This window comes from Takifugu flavidus, chromosome 3, assembly GCF_003711565.1.
Source record: "Takifugu flavidus isolate HTHZ2018 chromosome 3, ASM371156v2, whole genome shotgun sequence".
NCBI classification, from domain to species: Eukaryota; Metazoa; Chordata; class Actinopteri; order Tetraodontiformes; family Tetraodontidae; genus Takifugu; species Takifugu flavidus.
The window spans coordinates 524126-547910 of record NC_079522.1 but is presented as its reverse complement, the minus strand read 5'-3'; the positions used below and the strand labels follow the sequence as shown (position 1 = coordinate 547910).

The following is a 23785-nucleotide window of genomic DNA, read 5'->3' as shown; positions in this document are numbered from 1 at the left end:
GGGGGGACCATGGAGCGGGGGGGCATGGAGAGGGGACCATGGAGGGGGGGGGACCTGCTTCCATTCGTGCAGAAATCCCGATCGTCAGGTTGAACGACGTCTTGGTATTTTCAGACTCACCCAAAGCCTCATTAGCAGCATAGCTTAGCTTAGCTTAGCTTAGCCTGAACCACCTCTTCAAAAAGGCAACGTGAGATTTTATTTTTTATATCACTTTTTTATTTCTCGTTTTTATGCCAATATTGCAAGTTTGTTTTTTTTTTCCTTTTTTTTTTCTTTTCATGACATACAGATTTTGTTGAGCATGACCTGGAGCTGCAATATGTACAAAAAAAAAAAGAAAAAAAGAACTAACGCGTGTTATCAAAAAAAACAAAAAACAAAACTGTCCCCTTTGTTGTTGATGTTATTGCTAAACGTTACAAACGGCACAGGTTCCTACCACGACAACACCTCTGCTTACCATCCACTAGAATAATACACAGATACAGCCAGAGCGGAAGAGTGTGAGGGCGCGGGGGTGGCGCGGGGGGGGGGGGGGTGGCGGGCTGCGTGTTGGAGAGGAAAGAAAAGGGAGGAAGAGTCCAAATGTACACACATATACATGGTTAGCGCTCTGTAGTGCAAACAGCCAAATAGTCTTAAGTCGAAGTAAGGCTGAGTGCGACAGAGAAGGGCTCCACACTCGTTTAAAGCTGCCTCTCACTCTGCCCTGTTTTTGTTTAGCAGTGCATGAAAACTACATTATAAAAGACATTTGGCATATTAGAGGATACATACATTGTTCAGAGCTCATTATTTAAAAAAACAAAACAAAACAAAAACAAAGAGCTGCTTTTGGAAGAGCAAAACAAGTAAGGACAGACAAACGGAGAGACATCGGTTAAGATATTCTTTAAAAAGCATTTAAAATGGGTTTAGTTCCCTCTGACACCTCTTATTTTGAAAGGAAGGCATGTAACATTTTTAAATCCCCTTTTGTGAGTGAGGTTATCGAGTTATTCAGCAAAACTGAGGAGAAAATAAAAAGTGTAAACCAGCTCAGATTGTCAAGGCGACGCGTTAAACATAAGCAGGAAAAAAAAAAAAAAAAGTCTTCACCCGCTGCTGTGGCGCGGGGCAACCAGAAGGTGGCGGTGTAAACAAACACAGGAACAGGAAAGCGGCTAATGGAGAAGCTACGCTAACGTGTTAAAACGAGTAAAGGGCTCAGGTCGGAGGTCGGGGTGCTACAGTGGCGCCGCCGCACCTTCGGGGTTCCAGGGCAAACAGGAAGTGGCCTCCTTAGAGACGGACCAGGCCGGACCAGGCAGCGCGGGCGATAATGCACTTTTTTGGGGACGTAAGACAAGGGGACTAAACTGTACCAATTGTTTAAAAAAATATCAATATCATAATATAAAACATTTAACATCAGCTGGGAAATGTGGCAAGATGCTAACTTTTTACAGTGGAGGGGGCGCGGGCGATTCCTTTTGCTCCTGTTTTGTTTCTTTTTGTTTCGTTTAAATGGAAATACTGGATCGCGCAGACATTCGTGGGTTTGTTTTTGAGTACGGTTGGAACGTAATACTTCCATCACAAGTATTGCCTCTTCATTCCGTCAAATTTAGAGCTATCGGTGGAAGACGGGGAGACCGTTTCTGTTAGCACGCTTTGAAATGGAGCGAGTCTTACTCGATACTCCATTACACACACGCACGCACGCAGGCACGCACACACTCGCTGGCTGGTGAACTAGTTCTCAGGCGGATGAAGACGATGAAATGACCTGTACAATATTGCTGTTAGGTTCTGAAACGCACATTTAGAAGGCCTTTAGAAGGAGCCGTGTCCTCACAGATATTCAGATTTCCTTAAAGAGAGGCAGCGGCGCCCCGGCGAGACTGGACCCACGCGGAACAGACGACACGGAGCGGCGCGAGGCGCCCGCCGCCCGCCGCCGAGTTAAAAATGAAGGCCGGGGGAACCTTCATAAGGCTGTTCTGGAGCGGCGGCGTGATGAGAAGCGAGGGCGCCGGCGTCTTTGTGCTATATTTTAAAGGTTTTTTTTTCCCGAACAGCACGTAGGAAAAACGTTTTTTTTTTTTTTAAAACCTTTTTGCGAGTAATTGGTCGTCGGTAAGGCCACATCGAATTGAAAAGTGTCCATTTTTCCCTTGAAAAACAACCAAAAACAGGAAGCCGCCGGAGCTACAGCGCGCTGGAAGACGCCAGGAGCGGAACGCTATCCGATACGCCGGTGACGGCGAGCGACACGTACATGACATTAGATATGTGACTGTGTATACGGTAAGATATACAGTACTAAGGCTATTCTTTACGTCTAGGACTAAGCTTGATACACGTGTAAAAATGACAGGCGTCTGTGTAACCGAGGAAGTCTGTTCCCGTCGCTATGGCTCCACATGAGATGTACGGATGTGCTCAAAGGAGACACGCGGACGCACGAGGACTGTAGGCAAGGCGGAGGCGTTGCTTAAAGCTTTAAAGACTTCATAAATCCAAGAATAAAAACAAAGGCCCTCTGAGGTTATTCCCCAATTTCAAATGACAGAAAGAAAAGGAAAGAAAAACACACAACCCAGACTTCAGATCTTCTGTTTCCCCCCCGGAAAAAAGTATCAAAACACACAAAAGAAAGATCCAAAGATCAGGGAGGGGAAACAGACAGGTTGGTGGAAGGTTGCAGGTTCAGATCGGAATTTTTTTGGACCTTAGGAGGGGAGAAACAAAGCCCGAGCTCAGAGGAAGAATAGAAACTATTTGGTAACAAAAGTGTACTATATGTTTAATACAAAAAGGTATGGAGAAAAATGTACCTTTACTAAAGCTTATACATGATCCTTGGTCCATAAAAACTATGTTATCGTCACGTTTTACCAGCGTCCCTCTGCGTCCTCGCGCTCCGACCCACGGCAGCAGATCCGGAGGCCGGGGGGGGGGAGTAAAAAAAGCGAAGGGGGAGAGGCTGGCGTGAGGGATCCTCCTTCCTGTCCGTGTTTCCGCGCGTCGGGATGCGCTGCTGTGGTTTTCCAGTCTCGCAGCTGTGGGAAGGTGCTGGTGCTCTCGAGACTGTGGGAATTTTCACTCATTCCGAACGGAGAGAACCGGATCGACAGGTCCCTAAAGTCACCGCGGGAGGGGGAAGGGGGGAGGGGGGGGGGGGGGGAGTACATTCGCTTCTTCCCGTCCGGCCCACGGCGCGGCGATGCCGCTCCTCCTCCCCGTTTTCTCCTGCGTTGGGCTACTTTCTCCCACGGATTTTCCAATTCTTCTTCTTTGCCTCCAGAATTTGAACGCAGCACTTTTCGAGTCAAGTTTATTAATTCCGTAGTCTTTGTATACCGCGTGGTACTTTTGCTCTGAAGGTCTCTCCTCACCGAGCGAAGGCCCCGCCCGTGTGTGCGTTAGGAGACCACGGCGGCGGCGGTGGAGGACGAGGACGTGACTCCCACGCCGGAGGTGCTGTCCGGGCCGTAGACGCCGGGGCCCGCCTCCTGGCTGTTGCTGCTGAGCAGGCTGGAGTTCCCGGCCCGGAGGATGGCCCCGGCGGCGCTGCAGTGCGGTCGCGGCCCGGGCTCTGGCGTGTAGGTGAAGGTCAGCGTGGTGGAGTAGATGATCCCGTCGTTCCTGACCAACGTGACGGGCACCTGGACGGGCTGCCGCACCCAGCGCCAGCCTTCGCGGAACGCCGAGATGTCGGGCACCACGCACAGCATGCTCTCCGCACACCTGGGGGGGGGGGGGGCACAGGTAACATGCTGAGTCATGATGGCAAAAACAAGTCAGAAAAAGATGGGTCCTGGCGGCTGTGCGTTGCCACGACAACGGTAAAGCAGCAGCGGAGAGGAAGCTCCAAGGCTCCCTCAAGACTCGTGGAAACTTCCTTATCGGACGCAGAAAGGTGATTTGGTGTGACGTTGCAGCCCCCCCTCTGATTTATGAGCAGCATTAAACCGCGATTAAACCGTCCAAAGAACAAAGCACAACAATCTCCCAGGAACAGAAAACATCTGGAATGTGGTCAGGGAGCTCTAACGCTTGCCAACCCTTCCCGGAGGTAATGCCGGGGAGCGCTTTTAAACAGTTTAAACACATAAAATCCGCCTGGAAAACCAAAGGCGACGCTTGAAGTCCAGGACAAGCGACCGTCTCGGGTTCTAAAACACCCTGGAGCCATTAAACCCACGGCGCCGGAGGACGCCGCGGTTCCACGCACCTGTACATGGTTTCAGCCTCCACGTCGCCGAACCAGACCCGGAGATTTGGAGTGAAGTTCTGTCCGTCAGCTCCAACATGGCGACGTCGCCGCCGCCGTTCAGCTGCGCGAGGAGTTCAATTTAAAGACGGCAAAGATGAAGGGATAAAAGGACGGGCGAGCGAGGCTGCGGTACCTGGAGGCTCTCGACCACAGGCACGGGGGTGACGGGCGCGTGCACGGGGCCCATGCCCTCGTAGAAGGTGTATTCGGCCTTGTCTGTGCTGATGATTGTCCAGGAGGCGCCGTCATTGATCATCTCCTTGTTTGGTTCCTTTGGGCATGGAGTGGCCTGTCGAAAGGGCGGGAAAAGGAGACTTGATGGCACACGGGGGGGGAGGATTTAACAATAATTACACCCAATCGAGACGAAGCCAAGTGCTGCACTTAACAGGGACGGGTAAAAATTGCCGGGTGCAGTAGGGGAAAAGGGTGAGGCGACCTCGGGGGTTATTCCGGGGGCACTCACTTGAAACTGGATGATCCTTTCTTGGGAAAGGCACAGGTACATGCGCTCCGTGTCCTTCAGGTAGAAGGCACACTTGTGGAGCTGGGAGACGGGATCGTCGGCATCCAGCAGCGCCGTCTGCTTGTCCACCTTGCGGATGATCTGCACGGGAACAAGAGCGAGGAGGAGATGAGCGACGGGAGCGAGGAGGAGATGAGCGACGGGAGCGGTGCTGCGTTTAATGGGTTGCCGGGGAGTCTTTACCAGTCTGGGCAGGGCCATTCCCGTGACAGAGCAGACCAGTTTGACCGTCTGGCCATAGTGGATGTAACCGTCTCTCACAGTGAACTCCTCTCCCTCCGACTCCTCGTCATCCACTGAAATGACAGAAGAAGAAGGACGGCGTTGAGACACTGGAGCGAACCCGCATTCGAGCCGCCCGTCACTCTTGGTCTGAGGCGGAGCTGCTCTGATGTGCCCCCGAGCCAGACTTACGCAGGTGGATGTAGAAGGCGCCCCACTGCTGGGAGCTGGCGTGGAAGTTTCCGCCCTCCACGTGTAGGTAGCGCGTGCTGACCGTTTGGGACCGCAGCCGGTTGAACAGCGCCACCTTGGTCCCCGACGCGATGCACACTGAGGACAAACGGGACGGCGCTAATAGAAGTGTGCCTTCTAGTCTCAACCCATCTCTTGTAAACCCACGCTGCCCCCTAGCGGCCCAGAATGGAACCGCAACAATAATAAAGTCTGATAATAAATAAAAGGAGACGTACGGTCAGCGTTTTTTAAGGACTGCTTCTTTTTGGAGGGCTTGGAGATGACTTTGATCCTCTTGCTGAGGAAGACACCGATGTCGGCGCTGTTGCCGTAGAACATCTTGACAGATAACATGAAGTGCTTTCTCTTGTCGGAGTCGGATATGTACAAAGTTTTGGCTGTGCAATAGTTCTGGAGAGGCAGAAGAAGACGTTCAGGGGCAGGTGGCATCAAAGCGGCGCGCTGCAGGCAACAGCGGTGTGGGTGCGTGTCGTTTCCTACCTTTCCCTCTAAGTTCAGCTGTTGCATTTCTTGGTCGCTGTTGCCGATGCCAATGAACGCGCACGGCTGCGACTCCTGCTCGGAGCAGCCGTCTCGCTCCATCTGCTCCTTCTTTTTCTTCCAGCCGCTGCCCATCAGGTAAACACAGGGAGGAGGACAGAAGAACCTGAAGACGGGTAGAAATAATATCTTTTCATTCAGGTTATCTGCTTTTTGGCAAATGGTGGGGGGGGGACAATACATGGCCAAGGTGCACATCTCCCTTTTCACCAGAAGAGGGCGGGCTTGTATAGACGAGAGGCAAATCTTTATCGAACGTTCTGTTCTGGACAATTGACCTAATCACTCTTTCCTTAAGCCGTTCAGCCGTATTTAGCAGATGTTAACATCAGCAGTCCAGCATGAAACTGATCTGTGGAAATAAACAAACCAGAACCAGAAGACAGAAAAAAAACCCAACGCAGTGCCATTTTCCATTTTAGGATTCCATTCCTCTCTTAGCATAAACTCCATAAAGTGGGGGGGGGGATATCTCGGGCAACTCGGAACCGAAACAGTGTTTCAAATAAGTTCATGCGTGTCGGTGTGGAACTGGAATGTGACCTATTTCGCAACACCGGTTTCTGTCTGTGGGTGTTTGTCTACTTTCACCTCCTATAAAAAGCACATGCAGGAGGTGTCAAAGAAAGGAGACGGCACATTTACATCCAAGCGCCCCGCTTGGAACCGCGCTGGCGAATATTAATCAGAGTTGTCGGGCAGACATGAGCGTCGCCCCATAGCAACGCGCAACCCTGCCGAAAACACCCCCGACGCTCCTCCTCCGCGCAGGAACTTTTTCATTTATCCGAGGAATTCATCCCGGTCTCGACCCCTTCTCCTCCGAATCTCTGAAGTGTCTCGGAGTTCTACCGAGAGACGTGACTGATGAGATTGCAAGCGGCGCTGGCGGGCTCGGGCCAAGGAGGCGAGCGGAGGACGGCGCTCTGGAGGGAGTTGCATAATGAGCAGGGAGGGAAAAGGCTATAAAAAGGTTGAGAGCGAGAGGTAAAAAGGTGACGGGCAGACTTTCAAAAAGGGTTTGAGGGGGAAAAGTTGCAGAGTTGAAGGGGCCAAAAGGTGGAGAGGATCAAAAAATAAGCGGCGGGTGCAGACCAGCGATATTTGCGACTCCGCCACCTTAACCAACGTCCAACACTGACAGAATTCGGCTCTGAAAACGTCTCGCCGCTGTGTTTTGTGGCCGCCGAGCCACCAAGAGGAACAGGCCTCCCACAATAACCGAGAGAATCACAGCTGAAGAACAGGACTTTGTGGGGAAGCGCAAATGAAAGTCATCAATAGACAAACATTTTCCATTGCAAAACACTTGGAGAGCGGCCGGGAGGCAGCGGTCCAGACGGATCGCAGCGGCAGAAGCTGCCGTGTCCCCACGTTTGTGTCCAAACAGAACAGAAGGGACAGAAGACAACGCAAATGCAGCAACTGACTCTAAAAAGTTGCAAAAGTCCCAGAAAAGTTCACATGAGTTTATCGGGACTGATGAAATCTTCAGAGTTTCACTGGATGTTCCCGGGAGGGTTTTATCTTCCCTTTCCCAACACTCAAAACTCCCCGTCTGTCCCCCCTTTTCCTTCCTCTCGTCTGCAGCCTTCACCTGAATGAGGCCTCACGTTTCCTCCTTTGACCTCACTTTGACTCCCCCCCCGGGGGTCAAAGGTCCACGCTGCTGCATTTGGGGCAAACTGGAATGTGTTTTCCCGTCGCCGTTCGGGACCAGTTCCAGCGACGTGTCGCCTGTTGCAGGTTTCGGGGGATTCAAACAAACAACCGATGGAACTATTTTCCCTCTGTGATCAAGCTGAGCTGGCCAGATGTTAACCGCAGCCCCGTGTTTATCCTACAGATATGGGAGTTGCGCGAATCTTTCAGCGGGAGAGCAAACAAGGCCAATATCCAAAAATGATAAAGTATTCCTCCGGGACCGCAAGAATCACTCTTTGGATACGAAGTGTTAATCCTGCACCGGAGGAAGAGCCAAATAGATTAAACAAACAGATAAAAAAAGGATCTTGTTCGGTCAAACGGCCAGAGCGGCGCTCACCTCTTCTCGTTGCCGTAGGATTTCTGTGCAACTTTAGCGTGCAGGATCATGACGGTCTGGTCGCCTCGCTCCTTCAGGTAATTCCTCATCGCTTCTCTGCGGGACGACAACACAGAGGGAGACAAGTCGTGTTGAAACTCAACCCGGAGGGGGGTGATACACAACAGATACATTCAGGGGTGAATAATAAATGACCTGATGGGGGGGGGGGGTGGAGTGGAAGAGGAAGCTACAAAAGTAGAAACGATACCTCGTCAGAAATACTGCATCATCTGCGCTCAGATTAGCCCGGTGACCTTCCGCGACCTCTAGTCCTCGACTGAAATTTAGTGGGTACGAAGCTAAACTGCACACACAGATGTCAGGGACACCTGACACGCCAGCTTCCCTCTCGGCCGTGCAATCCTGGGCCGCACGCCCGGTTTAGACGGGGTCTTTGTTATGAAAAGCCCCTATGAGTGAGTGAGTGTGTGTGTGTGTGTGTGTGTGTGTGGAGTCAGGGTGGTGAAGAGGAGGAGCTGGAAAGCCGAGATGGATTTTGGGTTTATCCACTTAGATTGGGAAATGTTTCATTTCTCACTTCGCTGTGAGCGGAGATCGTTATTCCTGCGGAAAGGAGGCCGGAATTCGATCCGGCGCAGGTTGGAAGCACCAAATTACAGCCGGGTTATTTATTCAGTGTTTGCTCGAAGATGCTGAGCGCCGGCCAGCGCGACTGAAGATGAAGCGGGAAACGTCGGTGGATTCCAAACATCTGACACCGTTTAACTGCGATCTGAGGACGTCTCACACACTCACACACACACAGTTACTTTGTTTCACGCCAAATCCGCCTTTGCTGTGAGGATGTATTAAATTATCGATCCATCTGATGTTTAGATCAACGATGAAGTCCTGACAGGCGACGGGACGTCCGATGAGCTTCGTCGGAGCGTCGAACGCTCAGACTTAACCGTTCTAAAACATCCCAATTGAGACAGGAACTCCTCGTGGGTCCCGTTAGTGCCAACGAGAACAAGCCGCCGAGGATTTTACGTGGAACCGAGGCCCGGTAGCGCATTTAGACAAAATCTCGCGGACTCCTAATCTGCTTCTCGAGTAACAAATACGCATATTTCTTTGAAGCCTGCCTCCAGACCCCCCATGTGGTCAGAATGCCACCCACTGCAGTCTTGGGTAATCCTGCGGGAAATGCTGTCAAAGCCCAAGATTTATGAAGGAACATACTATTACATTTTGGGGGGCAATAAATGATACAGGCGACACTAAAAGTTGCTCTCACTCTCACACACACACACACACACACACACACAGCAACCAGTCGTCATGTGAGCAGACAGGAAGCAGAACAGAGAGTTGTTGACCTACAGGTGTACCAAGGTTGCAAAACTGGTTTCCAAACAGTGCTCCAGTCCCAAACTGGTGGACCCGAGTCATCACAGCGGCTCGGGTTCAGCTGACTTTGTGGTTCAGCTGACAAAGGAGCGTCTATCGCACGCGAGTGGGAGAGGAGACGCGGTTAACGGGGAGGGAGAGGTGTGACGAGCAACAAAAGTGCCAGACAGGTCGGAAAAAAGGGGACACATATTAAACAGGAGGCACCGTGGGGGTGGTGCGTGGGTGGGGGGGGGTGGGTGGGTGGGTGGGTGTGTGTGGGTAGGGAGGGTGTAAGTTAAGCCAGGCTACAGATGCAGCAAAGCAGACAGGCATCTGTCCTGTACATCTGTCAGTCTCTACACCAAAGCAGAGGCTGTCACAAGACCTTACACACACACACACACACACACACACACACACGCACACACACACACAGGGTGGATGGATGGATGTATGTATGTTGAGCAGGTCGTGTTAGGGTGCCAGCACGCTGCAGCAGCTTAATTTAGATGATCAGGCTGCACCTTTGTGAATCACAAAAGGCAGATTACACACATCTCAATCACCAGGCTCAGATTAAGACCAACAATAAGGCGATTCATACTGCTCGCAATCCATTTAAGAGAAATAAACCACAGAGGTGGAATTTTCAATTGTTCTCGCGGGGCTCTGCGACACCTAGAATGACCTCGCGGTCCCGGCCTAAAGGGACAATCGGTCTATGCGATGAGCTCAGACTGCAACTTCAGAAACCTCCGGCTGAAACACGCGACCAGATATCAGACAGACGAGAAATAACAACCAAACTTCCACCCTACGCTTCCATCCGAGGCTGATGCCTGCGCCATTGTTGGGGAGAATAACTGCAGAAGGCATCCTGATCCAGTCGGGATGCTCAAGTGTCGGCCTGAATCTAAAATGTGTGTCTGCTCTGGGTGTGTGTGTTGTATTATATTTCCAGCCGAGTAGCCTTCCTGACAGGGTGGCCCTGCAGGACCTGCACAGCTTTAGCTGCCCTAAAAAGCCCCCGCGGGGCTGCGTGACAGACGATCAGGGGGCTGCTGCTGCTGCGGGGAGGGGAGCGAGTGGCGCGGGGACACGACGGCGGTCCAAAGACGTGCACGTATTAGGCCGGGTCACTTACACGAGACCAGAGCAGCCCAGCGGACTGGCTGCGCACATTACTTGAGGGGGCACATCCTTGCTATCCAAAACCAGACATGCACGTGCGCTCTGTTGCCGCGGTAGCGTGCAACCAAACGCGGCGCCGCTGCAAAACAAACCACAGCAGTCGTTGATGCTGCTCCTCGAGTGCGTGCTCGTCTGCGCGCTCCTCGAGATGCTGCTCACCAGAAACCTGCGGCGCCGCTGCTATAAGCTAACACGGAATTGTTTCTCTCCAAATAACGGGATGCAATTCGCCCAAAGCACGGCAGGAAATGTCCCGCAGCACCTTTGACCCAGCTGCAAATCAATAAATGTGTTTATATCTTTTCACGCTGTTAAGGGCAAAAAGTGTCTCCAGCCATAAAACAAATAAATATCAAAGGATTTTGGAATTTTACACTAAACAGCTTTCCACATGTGGAAGTCCCTGCACGCACGCATCCTCAAATTTTATTATCAAGTGTGGAGCACTTTCTGGCCACTCTGAGCACAGTGAGCAGATTCCTTTATCATCATAACGGCGTTTGAGCTGATGTGCTTGATAAGCAGTGTTTTTCTAGGCTTGTGAGGACACACGTGCTTACCTTGTTAGGCGCTGTGGCTGAGGGCGCTCCCCGAACTTCCTGCAAAGACAGAGTGAGCAGAAACATGAGTGGGCTGGCCGTCGACCACAAACACACACGCAGGGTAAACAGCGAGTTGCTCAACGCAACACCTATGCACACAAACCGCCGCTCGTGACCGCGGCCTCGGCGGCGCACAACACCAGCCGCCAGACAATGGCGAAGTCAAGGGAGCGAGGCGTGACGCCGACTTATCTCCATCTCCATCGTGTCAAAACAGGCTGGAAATAAAAGTGGATTGCCAACCACAGTATGCTGATTCTCTCTTTGCTTAAATAAAATTTATGGAACTGCGACAATATCCATTTCACCTGGAAGCGGTTAAAGACGACACGTCATTCAGCACGAGGCTGCTGCCCCCAATAACCGGCCTCGTAATAGGCTCATACAGTCAAATTACAGTCTTTGTCTTGGCACGTTCGCACACTTGGAATTCCACCTGGAAAGCCTTGGCTGCGTGTCGGCTATTAACATGCTAGCCAGGTAGCCTCCGGCCGGCATCGTTCATTTGGAGAGAAGAAGCCGAGATCCTGCGCTGTGTCACGGCGTCTGAAATTTAAACCTCAAGGGCAGCGAGGGGAAGCAAGGCCTCGTTTCGTCTTCTTCTTTTTTTCCTCAGCGTGAAATCTACAAATTATCATGTCATTTCTCTCATTGCTGGTATGTCAAAGGAGATGCTGGTGCTCACAACACATTTACTTCTCCTATTATTTCAACAGGAAATTAAAGTAGCAAGTGGCGGTGGAACAAAAAAAAAAGAAAAAAAGTGCACATCCTTTCTGTTTACCACAGAAAAACGTCCAATTCCCACCCTTAAGTTGCTTTTTGAAGAGGAAATTGAGACGATCGCAGCATTTTTAAAATGAAGTAAGGTTCGCACGAGAATGTCATTTTTTAGGGAACAGATAAGCGAGCGAGCGCCCTTGCTGAAGTCAGCACAGCTGGGCCGTCGAGCAGATCACGCCAACAACAAGCCGTTAACCCGGTTGGTTTCGCTTTGTCTTTACCGGCATCTTGAGCGATTCCATGCTAAAAAAGTGATCAATAGATCGCCGGGTCTGATGTTCAGCCACGTGGAGACGCTTCAGTCCACCTCTGATCCAACCTCGGCCGTTACCAAGAGGTCCTTCAACGCAACGTAACTGGCTAATCTGCATTCTTCTGAGGCGCCGCAGTGACGCAGCCAAGGAGATTTGCATGTGGATTTGAGACCACGTAGACCATGTCTACAAGCGGGGCAGACCTTTGTTTCCTGTGTAGGGCGGATGTGTTAGCAGAGCGCGCAGCGTGGGTTCATGTCACGAGGTCGTAGATGATGGCGATAACTGACCAGGACAGTCTGGCGTGCAAAAAAAAACCCTTCGGATGAGTTTAAGCGCGACGGGGAAAAGCAGGAAAGGTGGGATAAAGAGCAGGAAAAAAACAAGATAAACTGGTGCATGAGCCTAGGAGGAGGAGGAGAGGTGGAATAATTATAAAGGAGGGCGATCAATAAGGTTCCCACAGTGAAAAAAAACAGATGCCTCAACTGGCTAATGGATTCCAATTCCTCCCCTCCTCACCCTCTTAAACCCCCATTCCCCTGCAAATAGCAGAGCGATGCTGTAACTGGGAACACGGGAGGTGAGATTAGTGGGGGGGGGGGGGGGGGGGGGGGGGCGACGCAGGGTGGATGGTGCTGAGTGGGGAAAGAGTTAACCGGGGAGTAATTCAACTTTGCCTCACCTCCACAAGCTACAGGAAACCACAAATGGTGAGGATGCAGAGCGAAGAGAAACCTTGCTGAAGGATGCACATGCAGTGTTTCACACATGCATCACCAGTCGCTCTGCAACTTCCACCTCTGCGACAGACTCTCTAATGAGGTCAAAGGTCAGGGGAAGAAAAGGAAGTGCCCTTAGAAGAGCGCGCGCTTCCTGGTTTGCTCTCCGCACCTTATCGCTCGCCACCTCCTAACTTCCTGCGTACTGTCACCGATTCCAAAAGATACAACGGAGGGCGCCGACACGCAGCAGCTCAGCAGACGTCTGCACACGCTGTGTCGACTCTACGGCGGCGCGAACAGCTGACGCCAAAGCGCCACAGGCTTGGTAAACGGCCGCTAACTCACGCTAGCATGGCTACTGGTTGCCAAAGCCGATTAAGTGGTAGGAGCCGTTACAAAGTGTTGGGTGTCACGTTGAGGACGTCACAACACTGAGGAGCGAGTCTGAAGTTGGTCCTGCCCTGTTTACAACAAACAATGAAGTAACAACAGCCGTAAACTGTGCTAACAGCTTAAACCGCAGGTATTATTTGCTGCTGGTACGAGGTCCTAGTCCGTTTGTCTGAATGCACGCGGATAGTCGACTTCTTTTTTTAGGGTGATGGATTTGTTTTGCTCTCTGTGCCGTCTGGGACAGACAAGTGGAGCAACGGGGGGAACTGATGGAAGCAGTAATACCCCAGGGGGGGGAGAAAATGCCTGTAATGTGGGTATTAAATTCAGATATATATTGATGATTTGCCAGATAGTTTCAGCACCCAAATAAATCGATAGCATTGAGGGGAAAACAGCTATTATTGGTTTTGCTGGCTGCCGACCAAACAGGCAGTCAGCCTCCACAGATGTGCGGCGGCTGCACCTGAACTTCTCAGAAGCTCCACACAAAAGCAGCCAGGTTGACGGATGATATTTATGTGGTAAACTCCAACACCTCCACAGCAGATACGACCTAAAGACGCGGAGCGAAACTTCTTACCCGAGCTCCCCTCGGGCCTCTTTCATACAAAACATGCGCGACCGCAAACGCTGTAGTCACACCGTGTGTTTGTCAATTCTGGATCAAAGACTGGTGGGTAGCAAGATGGAGACCGCTTCTGTAAACTCAAAAAGAAGAAACGTGACTTACTACCTCATTCTCTCCACGTTCGGGCTTAAGGGACTTGCAACAACAAATTCAGGTTAACGGATCTAAACTACTAATTCGTACCCGAACCCAGTGTATACTGTGTTGTTGCACCGTGCTAACCTTTCAGGAAGCATCTCTCCATTTCTGACAGGTTGTATACCAAGTATTGTTGACAGGCAGGGGTGGAAGTTGCTATTTAGGGAGCATCAAGCAACCACAGATACATGCTAACATGCAAACACGCGTTAACATGCAGCGGGGGGTTGATTGAGGGAGCGCAAACCCGACTTGCCGCTCGTACTGGGATGTGTTTGACAGGTGTGACTGACAGGTCTAACAGGGATGACAAGGAAAAACACACGTCAACACCCGGAAGGCTGAGAAGAGACGGAAATACACACTCAGACAGGTCCCGCGCGACATCTGCCGCGCACCTCAAAAGCCAAACGCACTTCAGCAGCGTCAACAATGCACGGAAGGCTCGAGAACGTGCGATGCATCTTTACTAAATCGAGCGTGGAAGCGGCGGAAAGTTTAGCGACTCGATTTCTCTGTTCCCGCTTTCGCCTTCATCCCGCTTCTTCTCAATTTCATTTGGTCAGAAGCACCCGTGTTTAGTTTTGATAGCCCAGGAAGCTCCCAGGGGAGCTAAACACAACCCAACGTCTCCGCACGCTCTGCGTCACATGTTCAAGGTCAAGGGTGGGTCTCTGACCTCCGAGGGTAACCGCCAGGCAGTCCGATCCCAGAACAGACTGAGCGAGATCGTCCTTCTTTTCTGCCCTGTAAAAATAATAATCCTGAACATACAGAAGCTTTGCAGGCAGCAGTGGAAGGTAGAGGAAGAGTGATTAGGATCATAAAAGGTGTCTGGTTTCCCTGGCAGTGGATATCACCAGCCCCCATAGTGCCAGCGCTCCTCATCATCACCCACCAAAGGCCTCCATGTCCATGGGACATCTCAGCACCACCAGATATAATCCCTGTTCAACATTATGTGCCACAAAGAATAGTAATTATCATGCAACTCAAGTACACAAGGATGAGCTAAAAAAAAGCCATAATGCGATGATTCAGGGTATCGTTGCAGATTAAAACTCAACAACTAATGGTCCCAAAAATAATCAGGGAGCAAATGTCTTTAAAGCTGAAGTCTGCAGTAGTTTGTCCAGTCGGGTGCTAATGGTAGCCATGGCAATGTGTGAAGGAGGGCGCTAACAGGTACTGGATGCGTTGCTACAATGGAGGCTTGTCAACTGAATTAAGATTTCAGACATTTTAAGGAAAATTAAGCCTGGGGTATCCCAAAATAGCCCCGAACCGGGCGAAGAAAAGAGTCGAGAAACCTTGTGTTGAAGTACCAGGAACAAATCTACAATTCAATTACCGCGTACCTCACTTACATGACCAAAGAGTAAAAACATTTTCGAGTGTGTTGAGAGAACGCGGGTGGAACGAACAAGTCTCACCAAGCAGGTGAAGGTGTTTCTGCAGAAAAAAGGCAGAAGACATTAAGAAATCTGAGCCCGCTGGCTACATTTACCCTGGCAGCCTATTGACGAAATACCAGGAAACTGATGTCACACACAACACATGCAGCTATAACACGCAAAGTGTCAACATCTGGCTATTTTTAAATGTATACACCGTCTTTTTCACCAGTATTATACTATGTTGCTTGTGGTTTGTGGTAATGGCACAAGAGAGACAATGCAAGAGAAGGGGGGGGGGGGCAGCAAATAGACTACTGACAGCAACCAAAGAGGCAGAGACGTGACCCGGGCCGGAGGCTTGTTCTGGGCTTGGCTCCGCTGCCCGGCATGTGCCAGCTCGCATGCCGACGACCCGAGACGTCAGCTAAGACTTGAAGGCAGAGTCGCTACAAATACTGAAACGAATGAAATAATGGAGGACGAAGAAAAATCAATGCATGTGGCATTTAAATTTAAAGACGCTAAATTTAAAGACGCTGGGTTGGTGGAGATGGCAACGATGGCAGAGGTCTGCCAGCGATGTCCTGCTGGGGGCAGAAGAAAGGACAGGGCCCCACGTTGCACGTGCACGTGTCATGTTGGGTGTGTCGCATCAATCTGCACTTGCAAGTGCCTCTACGCATAAATACACACACACAAGGGGTTGCGGCTCCATCTGCCTTTGACATGGGAGAGCTTAATGACAGAGGCGGAGGAGCCAAAGGAAAGGCCTCCTCGTGCCCCCCCCCTCCTTGACCGCACTCTCCGGCATCGATGTTCCATATGGAGATCTCTGGACGGACTTTCAAATCTCGTCTCGGTCTGGCACACAATCAATAAGACCTCAAGACGCTGTGCTGTACGCATTAACAAGTGTAATCTGGCCCAGAGGCTGGAACAACCAGGGACGTAGGTGCACACGTACGTGTCCCAGAGACAAAAACCAGTGTTCCCAGTGCTGTTCGCTGGAGGACACCTATAATCCAGCCTTCTGCAGATCTGACAGTGGTCGCCGAGGCTAAAGGTGGATTTATTTGCCCATCCGTCCATCTGACCTGTAAGAATGTTTGCTCCTCTTTCAGGATGTGTCGCCGCTAACGTGATGTTTGCTACACGGGAATTTATGAGTAAAATTCTTGGAGCTACATTATGGCTTGGCCCGGCATCAAAACACATCGAAAGATCCCCATTTAATAATCAGTTATCAGCAAAACAGCCACCTGGGATGATAAAGCTGTGTCCGAGTTACGTGTGAAAAAGCTCTGCGCAGATTCCAGGATGAAGGGAAAACGCACGGAGAGTAGATGCAAGAAGGTTTCTAACGGCCGCATTTTCAATCTAACAGATCCGTGCACACGAGATGTAGAAATGAAACTCGCCGCAGGATCTGAAAGCCTAAAAAAAGCCGTTCATCTTTGCCAAAGTGCTCCGAAGTGACGTGTGTGCAGCACGGGAGCCGCGTAAAATGGCTGAAGTTGGTCGGGCTGAGACGGGTCATGTGCTCGGGGGGAACTGTCAGAAAGGGGACAATGCGAGGAAGCCTTGAACCCTGAATGAACCACCCTCTGCAGCCCCCCCCCACTCACTCCGCCGGGCTGATGATTCACTGCTGGAGCAGGAGGTGGTGGTGGTGGGTTGGATCTGCAAGTTGTCAAGATTGACCAGAGCATCACTGCTGCAGCCTTTGTTTCAGAAGGGTTGCATCCGACAGCACCTCAGCAGAGGAGGATCCCCGAACCTCTATGGCTCAAACCCCGTTTCTCCTGGTTCCGAGGGCAGACGACATCCCACGCACGACAGATGCGGAAGCATGAATAGCAACGATTAGGGAGCTTACAATGGTGCTCCAATGAGCACGGAATGAGATCTTAGCGGCGACCGCAAAGCTGTTTTCCGAGAACGTCCAGTCAGCTGCGGAGCGCAGTCTCGCCAAACATCGATGAGCGCGGGCCGTGCACGTCTCCGAGAGAGACCCAAACACCGCGCGGCGATAGAAGGGAAAAAGAAAAAAGAATTCCTGGCAGAAGAGAGCGTCAGAGCTGACATTCAACCCACATCCAGTGAGGTCACGCGCGGATAAGTCAAAGTAAAAGTGAAGATGGCAGCATCTTTGTGTCTGGTTGTGCAGTTCAGGACTGACTCAGTTCAAGGCTGCCGTCTGGTTTCACAGTTGTTATCATGGTCGGGGAAGTGTGGTGTTCCTGCTCCGTGTTCCTCCTCACGCCGCGCTAACGACATCTGAGGGGAATTTCAGCGACGTTCTTCGCATTTCGATGGAAACCCGACCGCATGTAAACAAACATCGCAGAGTTTAACGTTCTCAGCGAGGCGGTCGGACGTTTCGAACTATCGCATTGGCTAAGGAGAACCTTTGAGGTCCAAATTACATAGCGATAAATCATGGGATGCTAGTTTTCTTCCATGAGCTCATGTGAAACCTCGTGTTCGGTTCCACACTGACTGCTAAATAAACTGCGGTCGCGAGTGAGAAATGATCAGCCGCGACACGAACGTGCGCTCTCTCTTCGGGGGAGGAAAAGCATTGTTTTCCTCGACCACGGACGATAGATTATTCCCCAAAATGACACGCGTATGACTTCATTGTGATTCATCGCAAAGGGCCAAAAACCTGCTGACGTCAACCGCCGCAGGAATGCCACCGGGCGGATTCTTCGGGAAAACTCTGGCACCCTTCGCTAAACAAACAGACAATGCAAAGAAACATTAGCAGATAACGCGGCGTCTTTCCTGGAATCGGAGGACTCCCGACTTTGTTATTTCTCTTTGAACGTTCTGCTATCACCAGACAATTCCTTGTTTCACCAACATCAGCCACCTCTCTCGTTTGTGGGGGGTTAAAACAAGGCTGCTCATCACCCTGGATCTATGTCACCCTTGGAGGCGCCAGCGGTGGCTATTCCTGGGGGATGACTTGCAGGATTTAGATATTGCATTAGAACCGGGATCAAACATTCGCAGAAAATAAATAGTTGCCTGTCACTGGAAACTAACTGCAAGATTCCCCGACTCCCCAGTAGTTTATGCAGAAGTCGGCCTAGATGCTACGTACTAGCGTAAACCGTGACTCCAACAGCTCCGTGTTGGTTGAGGACCAACCAAATCTACCCCTGGGACCCTCCTACCTTTGGGTTCGTCTCATAGCCGGTCACCTTCTGCAGATTATGACAGATAGTTCCACTTTAACACCCATTCATTTATACAAGACTTGCACCCGTGATGTCACCGTGTGGTTTAGCGGAAAGGCGGATAAACATGATTTCACATGCATATAAAATGTGCACTCAAGCTAATTTGCTTTGGGGGGGGGGGAATCCAATTTAAGTGATGTGTTCAATTGGAAAGCTCTGTAAAAACACCCGTGCAAGAAATTGGACGCCCCCCTATCAAGCTTTGATAGAGATATTAATCTGGAGGCATTCCTTCTGTCCAGGTTTGCTAGAGCCCGAGCTCGCCGCTGCCACTCCTCGCTTATCTAATAAAGCGAGAGTGGCGGTTGTTCACAGCCCTCGGAGGTGGTTTTACTGGGGGCTTTCCCAACACGGGAGATCCTGTGTATACACACCATCTTCCGCTGAAGAGATCCAGAACCGCCCCAATGTGGTTGCTGGAGAGGTGACCGTTTCTATTTAAGCCTGCCGATTGACAAAATAAAGATGACCTCTCCATGTGCATTTGCCTGTATTTTGACTCCCGCTTACATAAAATGTAGGTACGAATCTCCTGAATGAAAGTAAACAGGAGTCTGGTGGGATGGGAGGGGGGGTGTTTTGTGAATGAAACATCCTGGATGTGCCGGGCGAAAAATGCTGACGCGGTAGAAATGAATGTTCCACCGGCAACGCTGCGATCACAACAACCATCAAAGGAAAGGAAAGGAAAGGCCAAGGAAACTCTTCAAGGTAAGGGGTTAATACGAGACAAGACGACACGGTGTCAACAAAATGGTGCCTTGCCTTGCGTTAACCTTTCACCTCAAGCGCCCCGAGCCAAGCTACAAAGCCGAAAGCACTTGGGCCTATATCAAACATGACGCATGGGATGTTTTCAAAACCACCCTGGCTTCAGATTTACATCAGAATGTTCCACCCCGTGCTCGCCGGAGCAAACAGCAGCACGGTTATTGGAAGCCCCAGACACAAAGAAGTCTAAAAGCATGAGCTCAGAGGCTAACGCTTTCCAAGTCTTGCACAAGTAAATAAAGTTGTCATGCAGTGCGAAGATGATGCTAGCAGTACAAAGGCTAAAGAATGTAGCTGCAAGGGAATGTGCAAAAGTTCAGCCACTTTGTCCTACCCCAAGTGCACAGAAACGTGCATTTCTACACCCTTGGGCATCTCCTGTAGTGGCTCCCTCCAGGCAGACATGTAAAACGAAGCGGAAATTAGAAAAAAAAAGGTGATAGAGCCAACAAGAAAAGGCGTGCGGGGGCCGCAGCTTCAGCCCTCGGTGGACTTTTCCCCCGGTTCTGACGTGATAGACGTGCCTGGGTTTCAAAGAATGAAACTGACACAAGACGGCCTAATCACTTCCCCAAACCACCCAGGTTTTGGTAAAACAGGCGCTGCCATCTTGCACGAGTCGCGGAAAATGTGTGCCGCCGTGACCGGGAAGTGAAACTACAAGGCCACAGCTGCCAGCGTTGGCAATTAGACAACCGTTGTGGTTTCAAATGACTAATTAATAAGGCTGTTTGCTGCGGCCTATCTGCAGGGTGTAACGGAGCCACTCCGGCCACACAACGCCCATTTTTATAGTCCACTTTGAACATTTCTGCAGCTCTGGAGGCTGCAAACGCCGAGGCAAAGAGCAGATCCGGCAGCGTGTGTGATCTGTCGTTAACCTATTCATCAGCACGGGACCCGAGGTAGGAGCGTGCACGCGGGGGTCCGTGCGTGCGGACGCCGAGGTGCCGCTTTGAGGGGCGGGGTGCCTTTTAACTCCAGCCCGAGCCGCCGCCACCAGAAAGGTCAGAGCTTCGACATCTGCTGGTCTTTCTGAACCGCTCCTTTCATAAAGCAAAGCCGGGAAGATGAGAGGACCCCGGGGAATGGAGGCGCACGTGCATGCTTGTGCGCGCGCATGCAAACGCGCTCGCTCGCACGGTACACTTGCAAGTTCGACCACATTGTTCTATAATATACGTACAAGGCCGCAAATGGCGCCGCCGAGAAAGGCTCAGCGGTAATGATACAGAAGCTCGGCTTTTCAGACGAGGATGTGTGTGTGCGCGGGTGTGTGTGTGTTACGGGGGAGATGCTTGCCCCCTGGGGCAACAGCAGAGCGGTGTTGAAATAAGTGATTCATGCTTTTATCATCCCAGGTGAACAGAGCTGCTCTTTCAACTATCACTTCATCAGTTTTCTCAGGCAAAGACATTACGAAAGCAAATGCCAGGGCCTTTCTCCCCCCCCGATCTCCACACCTACACGGCAGGTGATAAGACAAGTTTCTTTCCAATCAGGTCTCTGGAAAGTTGAGAGTAGAACATTGATACACCTTGTTGGGTGGAAAAGAATGGGGGTTTGGAACAAAGTAAAATGTTATCTGGAGGAGGAAGGATTAATCATTGATGGAAATCCTTAGAGAAATTAAAGATGGAAGTTAACTGAAGCTAAGTCCATGCTAACGCAGCTCGTGATGTGGCAACATGTGTTTGGAACTAAAAACACCAGACTCTGCTTACCTCCTGCGGAGATAAGAAGCCAAAAAAAACATCGTCCAGCATTCATCACGGGGCCGTTATCACCGCTGAACATTTACATTGTTGGTAACCTAAACACCACCGGCCTCCAATGTATGTAGGCAAGATGCCAAAGATACTGCACGTTTCCAAAACAGCCCAAATGAACGGCCCCATAGCCCCCCGAAGACTGGTTCGGAGGACTTGGTGAATCGTCCAGAAAATAATATTCGACTTTTCTGGCTCCTGTGCTGCTTTAAACGCAGCCCGCCAGCTCTAATTTTCAGCTCTCGGACGCGTCCGCTACGCTGGACACCCCCCCCCCTTTTGCAAAAAAACAAAGATGAATCTGGAGATATCATCTAGACAGGTGGCCAGCCACCCAGACCTGACCCTTCTGCCCTCTGGCTTGCCCCCCTCCATCCCCCAGCCAACCCCCCTGTTGCCCCCCCCCCCCAAACTGAAAACCTGTCCTGCTGGAAAGCCCCAGATGAACATGGACGGCGAACCACCCCACCAACCTCTCCCCTGACACACACACCCCTCCAGGACGACCAGCAAACGTCTGTCACTTAACTGTGGAGATTACGGCCTCAAAAGAGGAGGAAAAGGATTTGTGTTGAACTAATGACTGTAGCCCAGCTGCAATTAAATATCACAGGGGCAGCAAGTGCAATTAGCTCGCTCACATATTCAAACAAATGATGGTGGAAAAACAAAATTAAGCGGCGGTAAAAGGTAATCTATTCTGATATGCTGTAATTTCTAAAGGCCGTGCAAAAAGGCTGAAATGTCGCATCAAAACTATTATATATGTAGCACAGCTATCCTGTTGGTTCAAAGATAAAGTGAAACATATAGGCGCAAAAAAAGAAATAAACGACTTAACATGCTGTTATATTTAATGCGTTCCCGCATAGTTATTTATACCTGATCAGCATAAGCGAATTGAATCAAAAGTATCGCGAAATTAAAAATCTGATAGCCGAGTTTGAGCCTATTTGTTTAAAAAGTAAATCGCGTCTCTATCCCCCCCCCCCAAGCAAGGAGGCTGAAGTCGTAAAAGTACACGATATTCACAGTGCGAGGCGGATCTTGGTTTAAATATTTACCGCAACGCAAAAAAAGCTATGTCACGACCTCAATAAAGGCACTTAACATTTTAAAAGCACTATCACAGAGGATGCCTCACAAAGCCGCAACGTGTTTCAGTCACACAGCGCTAGCTAATGTCCATTATCGGACAGCTAGCTGCGTTAAGTCTCGGATCGCGATCCGCAAACGTGCTGCCCGTCGAAACGCATCGAAAACTGATGAAAGACCATGACTTATAAAGGAGAAACATTCTTTTCAGTCAGGGGGGTCGGAGGGCTTAACGCTCGGTGAGTGTGTTTCGCTCCCGGGCTAACCTGCTAGCTAACCGCTTTCCGTTGTCTGGGAAAAAAAAGACCACCGAGGGTGAAGTATCGCTTTAGCTGGGGCTAGCTCACAAAACACTGCAGCAACAGTCAGCTCCGGCAAAAGAAAGTCAAACAAAAACACTCGGGCGAGCACACCGTCACGAAGAAAGAATTTCCACCGACTGAGCCCGTGGGTTAAAACACTGGGCGCAGCACATGGCTCAGAATTTCGCAGTTTCACAGACATAACTTGCGCTTTTCCTCCAACTCCGCTCCCCAGCGAGCAGCCCCGAATTTCAGACTCACCCTGTCACAACAGGCGCCATCTTCCACAAACTCTCACCAAAACTCCAATACTCGCGATATCCTTCCTCTCCCACAGCCCAACAATCCGCCGAGACAACAGAAGCAGACTGGAGGTGCAGGGCGAGGGAGACGGAGAGAAAGGGGGTGGGTGAGACGAGGGAGGGGGAGAGAGAGGGCGAGAGAGAGCGAGAGAGAGAGGGAGGGAGGGAGGAAGGGGGAGGGAGAGAGCGCGAAAAGGGCAGACGCCACAACAACAGGCGTGGGAAACTTCGGAAGCCGCGCGAGATTTGGAAAACTCTCACAATAGGCGAGCACTGAGGACGCGCCACCTATCGCGAGATCCAGGCGGAGCGGAGTGGTTGTTTATCTTGTGGCGTTGAAATACTATTCCCACGTGTTTAACGCGTAATAAATTACAGCAGCGAATCTTTTTATGAGTAAAAGCGAGGACAACCTTGGTTTTCCCAAGCTTGTATACAGATTTTGTCTATTTATGGTGTCTCTACGTGGTTTCCAGCCTTTACGGCTGCAAGAGATTGCATCCAAAATATCACTTTTTAGTCTGCATTTAAAGAATGAAAAAGATGAGGGGGGGGGTGCATTTTAAATGAGAAGGGAAATAAATGTTGGATTTCAGCAGGCTGCATTTATGATTCCCTTGAGTAACATTGTTCTTGTTTAGAATGTGGAAACAATGGCGTGAACACATGTGAATGGGCCATACAGGACAGATTAGTGCACTGCCATCACATTGGGGAGCCCCATGACCACCCTCCCCACCCCAAACCATGGCCAAAGTACAAGGGAGGCTATTATTTAAGACAACCGTGCTCAGGAAATAAGGATCTTTATTAGTTGGTTCATTTTTGACTGCTCAATTGAGACAGCAGTCCTAAACATTTGGGCGCGTGTATGTGTGACAAGCAGGTCAAGTCCTTCTTGTTTTTCTGGGAGGGGTCAGAGAGCCGTAAACCTTCATGTAGGTCCTGTAGTTGTT

At 50.6% G+C, this 23785-nt stretch overlaps 1 protein-coding gene across 1 annotated transcript; it reads right to left on the bottom strand.

Annotated features, from left to right (window-relative positions):
* Positions 1–196: 196 nt before the first annotated feature.
* Positions 197–22947, bottom strand: rbpjb (recombination signal binding protein for immunoglobulin kappa J region b). The gene is given in 12 exon segments (XM_057026839.1): positions 197–3735; positions 4223–4289; positions 4292–4325; positions 4398–4553; positions 4731–4871; positions 4974–5086; positions 5205–5342; positions 5483–5657; positions 5748–5913; positions 7852–7947; positions 10980–11018; positions 22789–22947. Coding segments are annotated over 12 exon segments (1470 nt in total). The 5' UTR covers positions 22809–22947; the 3' UTR covers positions 197–3410.
* Positions 22948–23785: the final 838 nt, after the last annotated feature.